We start from the raw sequence: 15,355 nt of genomic DNA, 5'->3' as shown, positions 1-15,355 counted from the left end.
AATGTTCAGCGAGGGCTAGAAGAAAAACGAGAAGTTTAGATGATAATTTATAGACTTCATCAATATCCAGGGTTTACCTGGCCAATATCTTCTAAAGCAATCGTTAGGTACAATTTTGCCCCGGCTATTTCTCCTTCGCTCGGAAACATTTCTCCTTGAAGACCGATTTGGCCACTTGAGTTGTTCTTCTTCTTCTTTTTTTTTTTTTTTTTTTTCGCCGACCTGCGACTTCGATAAGTCATAGTGATGGATGCGAAATTGGAGCTTTGCAACCTTTCTAACAATTTCACACAAGCACTCTGACTACAAGACCAGAATAATGGCTGGCTGGTCTGACGTAGAAGCTTGTACAATTCGCTTTCCGGAACGATTAAGTTGTTTATACGTATGCCACCATTGACCTTGCCAATCGCGTATGGTATAATCGGCGATGTGCATGATGGACCTTACTGGCCAGGCAACTACTCTGCATGTAAGCTTGCTGCCTTAGGCAGCAGCAGTCTGACTTGCCCAGTACGTAATCCAGATACATCGCACCCCGCCTTTCTCGCAGCCGTCTCTGCATATCACAAGATTATTGATCACTGTTTTAAATTACCTGGAAGTCAAACATCAAAGAACCAAATGGCGGCATGGACGCTCCAGGCCGTGCAGAGCATGAGCGTGAAAATGGCAAAGTGCATGTAAACGCGACAAACATCTCCGTGGTATCCTCGCCGATCGAGAGTGAACCTGTGCTAGAGTGAGTCGCCCCACTTGATCCATAGTATAAAGTCGGCGCCGATTAACGAGTATAGTATTATATTTGTTCACGGTTTGCAGGGCCACCCCTTTCATACGTGGGCAGCGAAACCTCAGGCACCTGAACCGACCAAGAAGACCAGCCGAGTTCGACGTCTCTTTCGAACATCTGCCTCGTCGAGCGCGACAACTGATCACGATGCCCAAAATGGCTTTTTCTGGCCTCGAGACGCGTTGCCAACGTACTGTCCGCACGCACGTATCCTGACATGGGGATACGATAGCAATGTTACCGGGGTCGGGAATACGGTCAATCGAAACTCGTTGTATGAACATGGGCAAGATCTGATCTTCACGCTGAAGCGAAACTTGGTCTCAAAGCGTCCGATCATCTTTGTCACGCACTCGCTCGGAGGGATCATCATCAAAGATGTGAGTTACGTGGTTTTCAAGTTTGTAATTTCTCTCGTTCATGGTGCTCATTCGTTCGTAGGCGTTGTCATTTTCCAATGGCTCGAACGACCCTGAGACCAAGTCGGTGGTTCAAAACACCGCTGCCATTGTGTTCCTAGGAACACCACACCGTGGCAGTCAGTGGGCTGCATTAGGCGAAACGGCAAGAAGAATAGTCGCTGCAGTCGGCATGGATACTAACCACAAGATTTTGGACTCACTTGGATTGCAAACTTCCGAATTGAATCGGGTTCAGACTTCCTTCTCGAACGTTTGGAATACATACGGATTCAGAGTCAAGACTTTTCAAGAAGGGTTGGGCTTCAAGCCTACCTCTGTCTTCGGTATGAACAAAAAGGTAGAAAATGTTCAAATAATGATTTGTGATCAGATCTAACAGTATTTTTCAGATCGTTGATAATATTTCTTCTGCACTAGGCGATGCCCGCGAGGAGTCCGAGACTTTGCAAGCCAGTCATACAGAAATGTGTCGTTTCTCGGATGGAAATGACCAAAATGCAGTCAAGGTTCTTGACGAGCTTCGCATAATATACAATTGGGTCCTCGGTATCTGGAAGCCGCAGCACATTCCAAACGCACCCCTTGGCGATTTAGCGCATGACACTCCTCCGACCCAGGAGCCACATCCAGTGTCCGATGAGCAAATTCGTAGGTCCCCTTAAAAAACTAGTACAGAGTCGTCATTTGTATAGAGATATTCACTGTTGTATGTAGCTTTAAGAAGAGATAAAGACTACTTGCTCGCCGCGTCGTTCGATTCTTTCAAGTTCCCGGGCATAGTACCCAACATTGCCATCTCCACCTACAAGTCTTCCAGCCTTGCGACCATAGAAAAATTATGGTCCAGTCATTTAAGCCCGGAGAACAATTCTGAGGTGCCTCGTCGTCTTCTTTGGATCAAAGGCAGCCTGGGCTCCGGCAAGTCAACGGTGATGAGAGAAGCATTCCTCCAACGCAGTGCCAGGGGACACTATACCGCAGCTTTCTTTTGTGATGCATCAGCAAAAGAAGATCTCTTGCGCAGTGCATCTGGTATGTTCCGGTCTTTACTCTACCAACTACTTCCGCTTTGCTTTAGTGGTGACCTGAGACACGATAATCTGGTCAATATACTTGAAACAAAATTCGACAGGGCCAAAGTTGCGAGGGTGGAAATTGAGTGGGAACTTAAAGAGCTCGAGCAGCTTCTTAAGACCATCATCGGGCAAAATTTGGATCGTGACATCGTGCTTTTCATTGATGCACTTGATCAATATTCCGAAGAAGATCGCATCTTTCTTATTGACTGCCTGGAAGATTTATCCAGCAAAGACTATCAATTCAATTCAAAAGTACAAATCTGGGTCTCCAGCCGAGATCAAGTTTTGACTGTACCGGAAGATTGTCTATCAATTCAGATTGAAAGCGTGAACTGGGAGGATATCAACGAATACGTTGATGAGAAGTTGAAACTTTACCCAAAGAGGAACCTGGATGAGTTCGACAAGTTCAAAATGCAACTAAAAACAAAATCGTCAGGGAACTTTTTATGGGTAGTTCTTGTCGCTGATATTATACGCCGAAGAATCCATCGCGCGCAATATAATATCAAATCTCTGGAAACTCAATTAGGCGAGCTACCAGAGCAATTCTACGAGCTTTATCACACTATGCTCAAAGAAGCTCGGGGGGATCATTCCATTCGTCTCAAATTCTTCCAGTGGGCAGTCCTTAGCGAAGACTTGAGCCTGGAACATTGGCAACACATATTGCCACTGCTGGACCAACCCATTCCTCACTCATTTCAGGGGTGTAGAAATTCAAAGTTTTGGGAGGAACACTGCACCAACGTTGGAGACCATATATCTCACCTGTCCCTGGGGCTTTTCCGAGCTTCTTTGCCCTTGGACAACAATGCACTCTCCATGAACTTTGAGTACGAGAAGTCCATCGACGGTGCAGCTGGTTCTATGGACTCTCGCTCAGGTAATAGCAGAACGGTGCGCCCCGTCCACGAATCTGTGAAAACATTTTTCACACAGCACAATGGATTTAGAGCTTTAACGGAGGCCGGGCAACCTTGCAGTCTTTCTGATGGCTACACCACTATCCTCCACACCTGCCTTGATTTCATTTCCTTGAAAGACTTTGATGGTCTTGTGAAGTTTCGGCAGCTAGCATATTCCACCGATCAAGCCAGCTCGTCGTCAACCAATTCCCTTTATGAAGGATATCATGGAAGTCCCAGATCACAAAGTATTGCAAGTTTCAGCTCTGCTGGTTCGAGAAGTCACAGCTGGGATTCTGCTTGGTCGGACACTTCCTCTGCGGACGAAGCTGTAAGTCTTGAGGCAAACCCTCAATCGCAGTCGTTGATTCTTCGGGACAACCTGCTACCAACGTCCAATGGTGAAGGAGAGGTGACCTCGCTGGACGAAATGATCAATTTTCGTCTTGAACACCTCTCGTCCCTTGAGCTGTGCGATCCCTCTGATTCAGATGTTGCTTCATCGAACACCAGCATTATTTCTGAAAACCCTGAGCAATCTACGACAGCGCAGCAAGTTGGCACCGTATTCCTGACTTATGTCACTTCAAATTTCCTTGGTTTTTGTCAAGCCTTAGACCTGCGTGGCTATACTCCTGAAATTATCATCGACAGGCTCCAGAATGAACGTTTCTGGAATCGGTGGCTTTGCCTCAATGAAACCGATCCGTCAACATTGAAGCTCTTCCAATGGACGGAAATTGAGCAACTGCACACGTGGATGGCCTATTTGTCCACCACCACGAAGGCATCCACGTACGTCATCCCGGCAAGGAATTGTGAAAGCCTAAGAAACCCTGGTGAATGGAAGAGTGAAAGAATTTCGTTGCGATACTGTTTGGATCTTGGGCATCGCTTCATACCACATATCGCTGAAGATTCCGGCGGTCAGCTGAATGGGAGTCGCCCAGACAGGAATCACTTGACCGTCAATGATCCACTGGCCAGAGTTCAAGAACAGTTGATATTTGAACTGGACAAAAATCCTTTAACCGAGAAGGAATTCATGCCTTTCCAAAAACTTCGGCATATTTTGACACCAAACGTCATCCAAGAGGTCTTGGGATCTCTAAGAACAATCCCAGTGACTTCAGATGACGTAGCAATCATCTACAGATCCTTCCTGAGGATATTTTCGATTCTCATTCTAGTATGCGAAGCTGCAGAAATTCGAATATTCCTAGACAAAAACATAGATGATGACTGCCTACCCCTGACCTTCGAGACTGACTACGACACACCCCACCGGGATAAGACTATCATATCCCTTAAAACCGGTAATCGTTTTCCTCTTACGACAGGAAATTTGCATTGGAGCCGTTCGAACGAGAATTCGTTTCTTAGACTTCAATATACCTTCTTAGTCCCCTTCCTCGCTCGTCAAACAGACGGTTTTTATCACTATAAGATCCCTTCAGCTGAAGTAGAACTGCCTATAGTAAAAGCATTACCTTGGAGGGTCTCGTTGGGATCTCAGATATACAAAGTTCGATTCAGTTCCTATTCTACAGATTTCTCGACTTCACAAGTAAGTGCACCCAGAAGTTTGTGGTCAACATCCCCAGCTACCTCAAACTGATGATATCTATTAGAATGAATCCGAAGAATGGTTTTTACTGTATAGGGCCTATGCAAGATCATGGTCACGCCCAGCATATGATTGGAAGAGTTTTCTTTCCAAAGTCTACACTTCGCAGTACTTGAAACGCGACAAACGTTACAACTCCAACATTCTCGAGGTCCTTTGTAGCGTCGAGCAGCCGATTCAAGGATCAGACCGCCCTGCATACACCATCATATCTCCATGTCCAGAAGGAGATCTCTGGAGTCTTTTCGATTGTGAGTCTCGAGACAATGGCTATGATTTAGAATGGCTAGGAACGCAATTTTGCAATATGGCCAAGGCACTGGCGGCAGTCCACATCGTCTCGAAATTAAGCAACCCCCTACTCCCTCGCCTCAAGTACTTGCGACAAGATCATTTACAGCATGACAACTTCCTTTGGTTTCGCCGCCATGGTCAATCTCCAGGATATCTTATCCTGTCCAATTTGACAGATGGTTCGGATATCTCCCCACTAGCGCCTGAATGCCAAAAGCAACGTTGGTTGCCAAGAAGGGCCAGAAAAGGTAATCTAGGCAAGGCTGCTCATGTATGGAGCTTGGGCGCAATTTGGCTTGACATGATCACTTGGTATTTGAAAGGACGGGGTGGAGTTCTGGAGTTCCGAGAGAGACGTGAGAAGGAATCTAATGGCTTCTATCATCGAAGGGCCGAACCGATCGAAGACAAACAAATGATGGTTTCCCCGGCTATCTTGTCACTCATTCAGGACCTCAAGTCAGTGAAGGGTTGTCCTCTATATATTTCCTCAGTGTTGGATATCATAGAATACGGAATGCTTGTGGTCGATCGGCGGCAACGTGTATCAGCTCAGGAGCTTGTGGATATCCTTGACCTGTCAACCTCCATCTATGAACTGTAATTATTTTATTCCATTATACAGTCATGCTGATTGAGCGGATTGAGCCACATATCCCAATAATATCAGAGAATAGTCAAAGCACGAGAGGCAGAACTCATCTCATCGGTTCCCTCAACGTCGTCCCTATTCAGAGCCTCGGACCCTATGCAGATGAGCATCAGCACGAGACACCATAGTTGATCATCAGTGGGTTGCAAAATACCATTTCATCTTGAAATCTCTTAGGAATACTATGAGCCAGCAATTTGAGTTCATGGGCCTCGTGTAATCATACTTGCATGAAAAAAGTTGCCTTTGTATGCGAAGCGGCACGGATCTCGGTACGTGATCCGACAGCTCGGTCGGAGCCCGGATTTGGTTGAACATACTGACAGATATACGCGTACATACTCCGCTTTTACTACAAGTGGCACTTGTATTATTATAATTTCAATCGCACTTTGAACGCTTTTCAGTTTACCAAACATTTCAAACTACGTATCTTTCTTCGTACTTGGAATTTCTTTTTAGCAAAGGTCTAGAAAACTCGCCTATTTGGCAGAGGCACAAGTCTTAAGTGGATCAGAGTATACATTATTGCTCTGAAAGCTCGTCAACCCCGGCGCCATGGCTTCATTAGATGTTTCGGGCACAGGTAATGAGCTCAATGGAGCTCACGACCTCGGCCACTCCAGAAAACAAATCATGCTCAATGCATTTGACATGTTTACACCGACGCACATGAATTTTGGACAATGGAAGGTAATTTGAAAGCCCCATCGACATCTTGAAGATTATATACCAAGTTTCGCGATCAATAGAGCTAATTCTCGAAGAACCCAGCAGACAAGGGCAGCACAAAGCGAGATCTGGCGTACTGGATCGAGTTGGCCCAATTGTTGGAGCGCGGCGGCTTCTTGTCTCTCTTCATTGCAGACACATACGGAGGATACGACACCTACGAGGGCAACTTGGATAATTGTGTCTCGAGAGCGGTGCAGTGGCCCGTCTTGGACCCTATTGTGGTGAGTGACCCTGAAACTCTCGAATCAGGTCAACAGTACAGTCAACTAACGCATTTCGGGGGGAAGCCGGTCTCTGCAATGGCAGCAGTCACCAAGAACTTGGCGTTTGGAGTCACGGGCTCAACAGCCGGCGAACTGCCCTTTCTCCTGGCCAGAAGGTATTCAACGTTGGATCATCTGACCAAAGGTCGCATTGCCTGGAACATTGTCACATCGTGGAAGAAGTCGGCCTTCAAGGCCATTGGCTTCGATAGCCCCGTCGAGCATGACGAGAGATATCTACAGGCAGACGAATATCTGAAAGTCATGTACAAGTAAGCTTTTATTCCCAAGCTCTCACTCGACAAGATGCTGTTCTCATTACAGAATCGAAATGCTGAAAAACATTCACACAGACTCTGGGAGGGTTCCTGGTCCAACGACGCCATCAAGAAAGATGCCGAAAATGACACGTACACGGACGCCTCCAAAGTCCGTAGCATCAAGCACCACGGCAAGTACTTCAAGCTAGAGACCAAATTCATCGTCGATCCGTCCCCCCAGCGGACGCCGTTCCTATTTCAGGCCGGCACCTCGCCCGCCGGCATCGCCTTTGCTTCCCAGCACGCCGAGGGCATCTTCCTGGGCGGCTTCACGCCATCGGCCACGGCGTCCAAGGTAACCGGGATCCGCGCCGCGGCCGCCGCAAAGGGGCGCGATCCTCGGAGCATCAAGTTCTTTAGCATGATGATCCCCGTCCTGGGCGCCACGGACGAGGAGGCGCAGGCCAAGCTGGCGGAGCTCAAGAGCTACGCCAGCACGACGGGCGGGCTCGTCTTCATGAGCGGGCTGACGGGCATCGACCTGTCGCGCGTCCCGCTGGACCAGGAGCTCAAGACGTCGGACAGCACGGACGCGAACCGCATCCACAGCCAGCTGGCGGGCATGACCGAGGACCACGAGACCAAGTGGACGCCGCGCAACGTGGCCGAGCGCGCCTCGCTCGGGGGGCTGGCGCCGCTCATGGTGGGCACGCCGGCCGCCGTCGCCGACGAGATGGAGCGCTGGATGCGCGAGGCTGATATCGACGGCTTCACGATTGCCCAAATGACGGCCCCCGGGACGCTGGTGGACATGGTCGAGTTGCTCGTTCCCGAGCTGCGGCGGAGAGGCGTCTATCCTGAAGTTGCGGCAGGAGGAGAAGAGGGGCTCTCGATGAGAGAGAGAGTTCTAGGAAGAGGGCAAAGATGGTTGCGAGATGATCACATTGGCAGCACGTTCAAGTACGATGCATACCAGGAAAGTCCATTGCAGGAGGAAGCGATTTAAAACCCCTTGATAATGACCAAATCTCATCTTCCACTAACAGACATCATTGCATGTTCCGTTAGCCCAAAGAAATCAGTCTGCAATGAAGTACTAACTAGTGATATTAGTAAGTTGACGCAAAAATCAACTCTTCTTGGCTACCAATATGCGAGTATCGAGTTCAAAGAAAGAACCTGAGATTTATACTTGTATGATCAAGAGTTACCATACAGGGATTGAAGAAGTAGGCTCTTTATTAGAACAGTTTGCCAATTTGTATTCATTGCCTCGTATTCGTTTTAGATAACTAGCCCCATGAATCTGCGCTCAGTGCGAGAGATGTTATGCCACCAAGACGAATTTCTTTCGACTCAGGATCCTCACTCGTTGTCCTCACCGCACTGACGATACGACAAGCCCCCTCCAGAACGTGGCTTCCTCCTCCAGCTTCTGATACGAAGACCAGAATGTGATCATGTAGGTCACGGTCTGACTTTCCTTCGGCACCAGCTAGTACGTACGCTCTACCCCTGTGACTGACGTACCCTTCGAGTGAAATTAGACAGAAATCTCCCGAGAGAGTTCGATATTCAAAAGTAATGAATTCCGGCTGCCGAGGCGGCCGGAGTGGGACAAGCGTAATTGGTCGTCTGACATTCTTGAAAAAGTCATATTTATATGCTTTAAGAATCAGCCTTCCCTTCTGATCAACCACCGGTTGGTCGACATTGAGGGAATTTCCAGGAGCTGGTACTTTGAACCTCACCCATCTTTCAGCGAAGTTATTCTCAGGGATCCAAGACCTGGGCTTCGAGGCTGTCCATCCACACATAAGAACTTCAGCTCCGGGTATGCCGCTTCGTATGGCCTCTCGATACGCATCTTGGAGATCCCTGACCATGTTTGTCCGGAAGTGTTCTGATGACAGAGCCAAAGCAAGTATGCCGAGTATCTTGTCACGAGTCTCAGTACACTTTCTCAATTGTGTAATTTCGATCAATCTGGACAGTGACTTTTTGATATTGTCCACTTTAGGAGCCCAATCATGTAGTTCACAGGTCGTCCACGATCGCGCAAAGGAGTTCCTGTATGCCCATAGTTCCTGAGCATCGCCTTCTCCCCTCAAGAATCCCGATTCCCTAAACGATTGCTGGGGGTAATAAATCCCTTCTTCTCCGAGTTTCTGGCAGTATGGAGGCAGGCCAAGATCGCATTTCACCGGGCGTTCACAGTCTGCCGCCCAGGACATGAAATTCAGCCAACCCGCATTCAGCTCGACACCTTGGTCAGCGACCCAGACTCGAGGTTTCTTGCTCATAGCCCCTTCCTGATATGTCCACACTCTTTTGTGCCAAGGATCTTGCTTCCACCTAAGGAGCCCCTGATACGCGCGCAGTCGGTCTGGAATAGCTAGCAAATGTCTGCTAGGCTGAAGGCTTGGGACGTCCACAATCTCAGTGGCTGGACAGATCAAGGTGGTATGCGCGCCAGCGTAATATGACCCCATGAGAGAAATCTCCGAGTTCTTTGTAGCGTCGTCGTTCTGATCGATGCATACCCTATCAATCCATAGCTTAGGTGGGCCTCCGACGGCAGCTGCACATTTCTGCATTTCTCATAATGAACTATCCTTGTCGAAGTTGCTCCAAAGGTACGAGACTGCTGTGTACCCACCATCTTCGTCAGGAGTGGCTATTGAAGGAGTCTTTACGAAGCGTCGTGGCTGAACAGTCGCCTGTTCTTTTGATCCCTGATGCGCGGACTCCACAGAAGTGACCCAGCAAGAAGGGCAGAGCAACTTTACATCTTCAAGTCGCACAGTTCTCACGTAGGAGCTCATTCCCATTCGTCGAATATCAACAAAGCCATCTTGAACGGATATGGATGCGATAAGTCTATCCAGTAAAAAGCGTGGCATCCAGTGACTGGCTCCTGAGGGTCTTGTAGTCTCATCACTGCAGTGACTGAGGTCGGAAAATGCTACTACTCCGAACAACATCATCATTGAACTCACCATGTGAGAAAACCTGCCACGGCCCCGACCGGAAGCTCTGGGAACTCGACGTAAAAAACAGAGTACATCATGTACTCGACCATGGTAGTGATTAGCTCCAGCGCCAGACCAACCTGGCCAATGCAACGCGATAATATCAGATTTTCTCTGTTGTAGGCGACTGTGGCCAACTCTTCCTCGCCACAAGTCACGGTGAATTCTGCCTCCGTGTCCCCGCACATCATTCGTACAGTCAGCTCGCGAACCAAGGTCCACGTCTCGTGCTGATCTGCACCGTCGCTAATAAAGATACAGAGAGGCACTGGATTTTGTACGTTTGGTCGGCAAGTGTCTAGTCCTTCCACGAGTCCAACTTGTGTAAATAACTCGCGGGAGTGGCTCCCAGAGTCTCCCCGATATGCTCGCGCTCGCTGCGCTGGATCCAGTGGAGCTTCTCTGTAATTCTGTGAAACGGCAGTGTTCGCGTTGCTAGCTAACAAGGCCTGACGATAGCGTCTTGCCTCTATGCCCCAACTCATCCCAATGATGGTTTTCATTTCGGGCAAGCCCAGGCGAAGGGCAATGCGTGACGCCTCTTCATCTGGTATTAGGGGGCCGTATCTATATCGAATACTAGTTTCTCATTCGGCAGTGTCATCACCATAATCAACGGTTTTCTCACTGCGGTTCGACTTGGGTCATGCTGGAAGCAAGGGCAATAGAACCGTCTTCAGTGGCTTTCGTTCTCCTCTGCTCAGAAAATAGTAGATAACTCGTTGACCTATTGCAGCATGAAGCCTATGATGGTGACGGCAGGTACATCAATGGTAACTGCAGCAGCCCAAAGCCAGGCTGGCTGCCCTGCTGGGTATTAGGCATAACGGCAATCCATGCGTGGCTGAGCGTGGCCACATCTGGTGGGCCGAGCCGAGAGCCCGACCTACAACTGATGGGACATGATGGTTGTCGATTGGCCGTCTACTAAACACTGAGCCATCGGGGGAGAGAGTCCTTGCAGTACATGCAGTACCAAATTGCATACAGAAACGGAGCGAGCCCAACTCGGTCAGCCCGGGAGCGTCGCTGGCACCACGCAGAGCATCCCGCAAGCGATTGTCCTACCTACCGATTCAGAGGAAAGATACATCAAGTCAAAGACAACTTTCCAAATAAAATTCCCTGTAAAAGCAGTCAGTGCATTCCGTCTTCTCCAAGATGATTTAACGCTTGCAGAACCATACCTGCTTACATACATACTCAATGTTGTTCTCAGTTGCTCTTCGCAGGCAGGGGAGGAGTAATTACTCACCTCAAACACACATGTCATGAATAAGCGTTACCTAAAAAGCCCAATCTATGTATTGAACTTTGTCCGCTGTCGAATGTGGGTGTGTTCTCTTTGCCGTACCTGTTGAAACACAATGAATAAATAGTTCATAGTTGTAGAGACAACATGATGATCAACATTCCGTCGGGCAATGAGCATTGCAGATGCTTGGGCTTTATTGAGATATAAATATTCTCTCCACTCGGACAAGAGACACATCATCTACCAAGGAAATTATGTATTTTTTAAGGAGCCCCGGCCACTTCCGTTGCACCATTGATTCTCGCTTGCCAGGCTCTTTATGCTTGGCTATAAAAGTTTTTCTCAAAATTCATCTAGCCAGTGGCAGTGAGTTTGAGGTCTTGCATCTAAGCCGGGCCTCCGAACGCTCTTTGGAAAGCTTTCTTCTGACAACATGTGTCTGTAGCTTTTTCCGAGGCGGCATGCTTCATACCCGCAAGTTCAGTCCAGCCATCTCTAAACTCGATGAAAGAACCGCTGTAATGATTAAGCCAATGCAGCCGGCTAGCAGTATCTGTGACTGCTGCCGAAAAGAATAATTTTCGTGTCAATATCCGCAACGCTATAGCTCCTCATCGTCTTCATCCTTGGGCCCGAAAACTGCACCCGAGGATTGGGCGACATTGTTTGCTTGTTGTTCTGATGTAGCCCTACCAAGCACATCGCCCAAGGCGCTCGGGAACCCTGCACTGCGATCTTGCCCCAAAGCGTCCACGCTGGCACGCTGCTTCTTCATGGGGCTACCCAATGCCGATTCAGCAGTCATGGATTCGCTCAGCAGATTCAGGACGCCAGCAGCCGGTGCCATATTCGAGGTCGTATCTGTGGGCGTTGTCTCGTTCGTCGGGCCTGCTGATGGCGACTTTAAGCTTGGCGGCTCGGCTGAATGCTGTCTCTTAAGCTATTTCCAACCATATTAGTGTCACTTCTGTCAAGATCATTTACAACAAAGGGTTGCCACTTACGCGAATTCTGTCGATACCAGCCTTGAGCTCAGCCTGGATTTCGGCATCCTCTGGGCCAAGTTTGGTCTTGTCAACCTTGGCATCATACTCCTGCTCCATCTTGCTCAATGGGTTGGAATCATCGTCATCGTCCTCACTGTCTTCATCCATGGCACCGTTACTCTTCTTGCGCGACTTGCGTCGTTCGGTTTCCTGATCTCGAAAGGCGGAGAATCCCACCGTGCCCTCCTTCTTAAGCGGGCCCAGATTTGAGAAATCGAGCTGGGTGCTACGGCGCTTTGCACCAGGCGTAGTCTTATTGTCCTTTGCTGAAGGCAGGATACCCATCTTGGAAAGCTGGCCTGCGCATAGAGTTAGTTATGCTGAATTGAACAGAATGGCTTTTCTGAGCACATTAAACCTACGTTGTCCACGGTAGAAGAAGGTAAAAACAGCATAGGGCTTGTCGGGGCCGTCAATGCCTGTGACTGTTTGCGTACTTATTGTCTTGGGATCCAATGTCTTGGGCTTCGCGAAACTGGTAGTGTGCTCGACATCCGCATCAATACCGTTGCTGCCGGCCTGCGCCGCACCGCCCGCCTCGTCGTCGTCGTCATGGGCGTCAAATTGCGGCGAGTACTCTCCCTTCTTGATTTCGCCAGACGCAATCACGCGAAACATGGCGACCTTGATCTGGCCAGTTGCCTCTGGAGGTTCGTCATCATCGTCGGACAGGGAGTCGGAGCCTGAATCAATCATGCCATCATCGAGTGCGGGTTGCTCGCTGCTGCCATAGGCAAGCGTGTCGCGCGACCGGTTTGATTTTTCCATGTCCATGCCTGCAGAAACGGCAGACTTTTGGCGGCGATGGCGGCGCTCAAACTTCTGTCTCCTCTTCTCAACCTTTTCCGCGGCATCGTGGCCTTGCAGGTCGAGGCCGTTGAGCCATCGCTCCAGGCCGACCTCCCGGAAAAGGAACTCGCGCTCGGCGAGACCTCCGCCCTCGCTGCTAGGCACTTGAACCCATCGGCTGTTGACCCAGGTTTCCTCGCCAGGGCGCAGCAGCGTAGCGACCTCCTCCTTGGCCCGGCCGTCAAAGTAGATGTAGGCGGCTATTGTCTCATTCTCTGAATTGGTCATGGGAATGTAGGGGGTGACGGTGTTCGCATGCCGGGAGGGATCGGCATTCGAAGACGGAAGCGGCCCGGCGAACAGCGGCTTGGGGTTTGGGTTCTCGGGCGAGGGCTTGGGCGAGGTGTAGGGGATCGCATGACCAGGAGTCAACAGGGTGATGGAGATGGCAAAGCGGGCGGGCTCATGCTGCGAGGTGTCCGGGTTGAGCTGCGGCGAGGGCACGGGAATATAGGTGCTGATGCGTGACATGCGAGATTGCTTCTGCATGCCGTGCTCGGAGAGCGGGGCACCATTTGCGTGAATGCTCACGGCGATGCCCTTGAAGCAGGGCATCGTGAATGATTTTGGGCAATCAGAAGAAAGTGGGACAGTCGGGGCAGCAGATCTGCCAAGCGAAGTCGGGCCCGTGAAGCAAGCGCAGTGTTTGTTTGGGGGTGGAAGGTTGTGTGCTGCTTCTTTTTCCAGAGAGGGGGGGTAACTGTAGGTTGGTTGTGATCGAAAGTCGCTGGCGGGGAACAGTGCCGCGGGTTTTCTCGTGGGCGGTTTTCTAGAAGCGTTTGTGCTGCTAAAAGCCAAATCTGGTGGTGATGTTCACACAAGGCCGCCGTGGGTTGCCAGGTCGGTCGGACGGTGTAGAGTCGAAGCTCCAATTTCGTCGTATCAGCGCGGTGACTTTTGACACTAAAACGCAGTGGGCGGGCGTGCGGGCGGTCGTCGGTCGGGGGGTGGTGAGCTTGCCAGCGACGACGATGATGGTTTCAACAATCTACCCCAGATACTCTAGGTATCGGGAAAGACGAAAGAGGCCGTGATATGGTTACGCAGTGTTTTCTCTCCCTCTTCCGTCAGCTTGGGGAGGGTGCCTTTTGGTGGGAGGAGCGAAACAGATGCGGCTCATGTCACACCAGCTGATGAGGTATGTCAAGCAAGGTGCAACTTTTGTGACTGGGTTGGTTCTTCCCCTCGTCGATGGCTTGCTTTTGCGTGGGTGCACCGCACAACACACTGGAACTTCTTGGCTGCTCTGCTTGGTGCCCGCAGTTGTGGTGAATTCTCTGGGCGGGTCAGATGCTACGGTACATTGGCAGGTAGCTGCGGTACCGTCTTCTGTAATCTGCCCAGTTAGCTGGTAATAGCGTAGCGCCCGGCCAATTATCACAATTGCTATCATGTCCCGCGCGAGGGAAAGTACCTGTTGGTGGGGATGGCTAGAACCAAATTCCGAGCTACAAACTAGAGTAAAGAGCCGGTTCTCTAGAGCCCGCGAACGGATGTAGGCGGTATTTCGTAATGACTTTTTGTAGTATTTAATTGCTGCTAGCTACCTAGGTACTGTGCAGATAATTTTTACAACATACATACACAGTCTGGTAGGTTACGCCGTTCATAATCCAATAACTTAAAAGAAAACAATGTACTGGATCCAAATGTGAGCACCAGGTATGAATATTGCATCAGAATAGAGGTGATACAAAAGAATAAGAAGAGACTGTTCCCACGCACAGCATATCGCAAAACTTCGGCGGAATCAGGCCAGGGTAATGATAAAATCGCATCCGTGGCCGAACACGTCAGTCACGTCGGATGAAGTGTTTTCACCCATGGCCCCGCGATTGTGCTGTCCCTCGTTGGCAGAGTTACTGAGACCTATGCCAGGGGTCTCCGTTGCAGAAGAGCTGCAAAATAGTGGGCCATTGTCATTTGGAGAAGAGACGAAAGACCTCGATCATCCCTGCGTAAGCAAAGGTTATTTCGTGATTGGCCTGAGATTTGTTGGAATTAAGACGGTAAGAATTGACGTTGAGGTAGAACTCTAATCTTGCTTGAGAAGAGCTCATTACATTCTCTAGTGGAGCAATGAGAATTGCACCTCAAACAGAATGTGTAATACTGACACGTACGATGATGTGAACATACT

At 49.5% G+C, this 15,355-nt stretch overlaps 4 protein-coding genes across 4 annotated transcripts; 2 read left to right on the top strand and 2 right to left on the bottom strand.

Annotated features, from left to right (window-relative positions):
* Positions 1–632: 632 nt before the first annotated feature.
* On the top strand, positions 633–5,727 carry PFICI_10323 (uncharacterized protein; the record flags this gene model as incomplete). The annotated part of the gene is made up of 6 exons (XM_007838904.1): positions 633–742; positions 798–1,173; positions 1,235–1,552; positions 1,605–1,863; positions 1,930–4,769; positions 4,834–5,727. 6 exons carry the CDS (start codon positions 633–635, stop codon positions 5,725–5,727), a joined length of 4,797 nt encoding a protein of 1,598 aa, XP_007837095.1.
* A 606-nt stretch (positions 5,728–6,333) lies between these two features.
* On the top strand, positions 6,334–8,039 carry PFICI_10322 (uncharacterized protein; the record flags this gene model as incomplete). The annotated part of the gene is made up of 4 exons (XM_007838903.1): positions 6,334–6,468; positions 6,543–6,731; positions 6,798–7,045; positions 7,127–8,039. 4 exons carry the CDS (start codon positions 6,334–6,336, stop codon positions 8,037–8,039), a joined length of 1,485 nt encoding a protein of 494 aa, XP_007837094.1.
* Positions 8,040–8,325: 286 nt separating this feature from the next.
* On the bottom strand, positions 8,326–10,568 carry PFICI_10321 (uncharacterized protein; the record flags this gene model as incomplete). The annotated part of the gene is made up of 3 exons (XM_007838902.1): positions 8,326–9,614; positions 9,693–9,973; positions 10,033–10,568. 3 exons carry the CDS (start codon positions 10,566–10,568, stop codon positions 8,326–8,328), a joined length of 2,106 nt encoding a protein of 701 aa, XP_007837093.1.
* A 1,353-nt stretch (positions 10,569–11,921) lies between these two features.
* PFICI_10320 (uncharacterized protein) lies at positions 11,922–13,770 on the bottom strand (the record flags this gene model as incomplete). Its single annotated transcript, XM_007838901.1, has 3 exons — positions 11,922–12,260; positions 12,325–12,665; positions 12,729–13,770. 3 exons carry the CDS (start codon positions 13,768–13,770, stop codon positions 11,922–11,924), a joined length of 1,722 nt encoding a protein of 573 aa, XP_007837092.1.
* Positions 13,771–15,355: the final 1,585 nt, after the last annotated feature.

The sequence above is a fragment of the Pestalotiopsis fici genome (assembly GCF_000516985.1).
Source record: "Pestalotiopsis fici W106-1 unplaced genomic scaffold PFICI_Scf_7, whole genome shotgun sequence".
Lineage (NCBI taxonomy): Eukaryota > Fungi > Ascomycota > Sordariomycetes > Amphisphaeriales > Sporocadaceae > Pestalotiopsis > Pestalotiopsis fici.
Note: the sequence above shows the minus strand (reverse complement) of the source record. Positions and strands in the feature narration are given on the sequence as shown.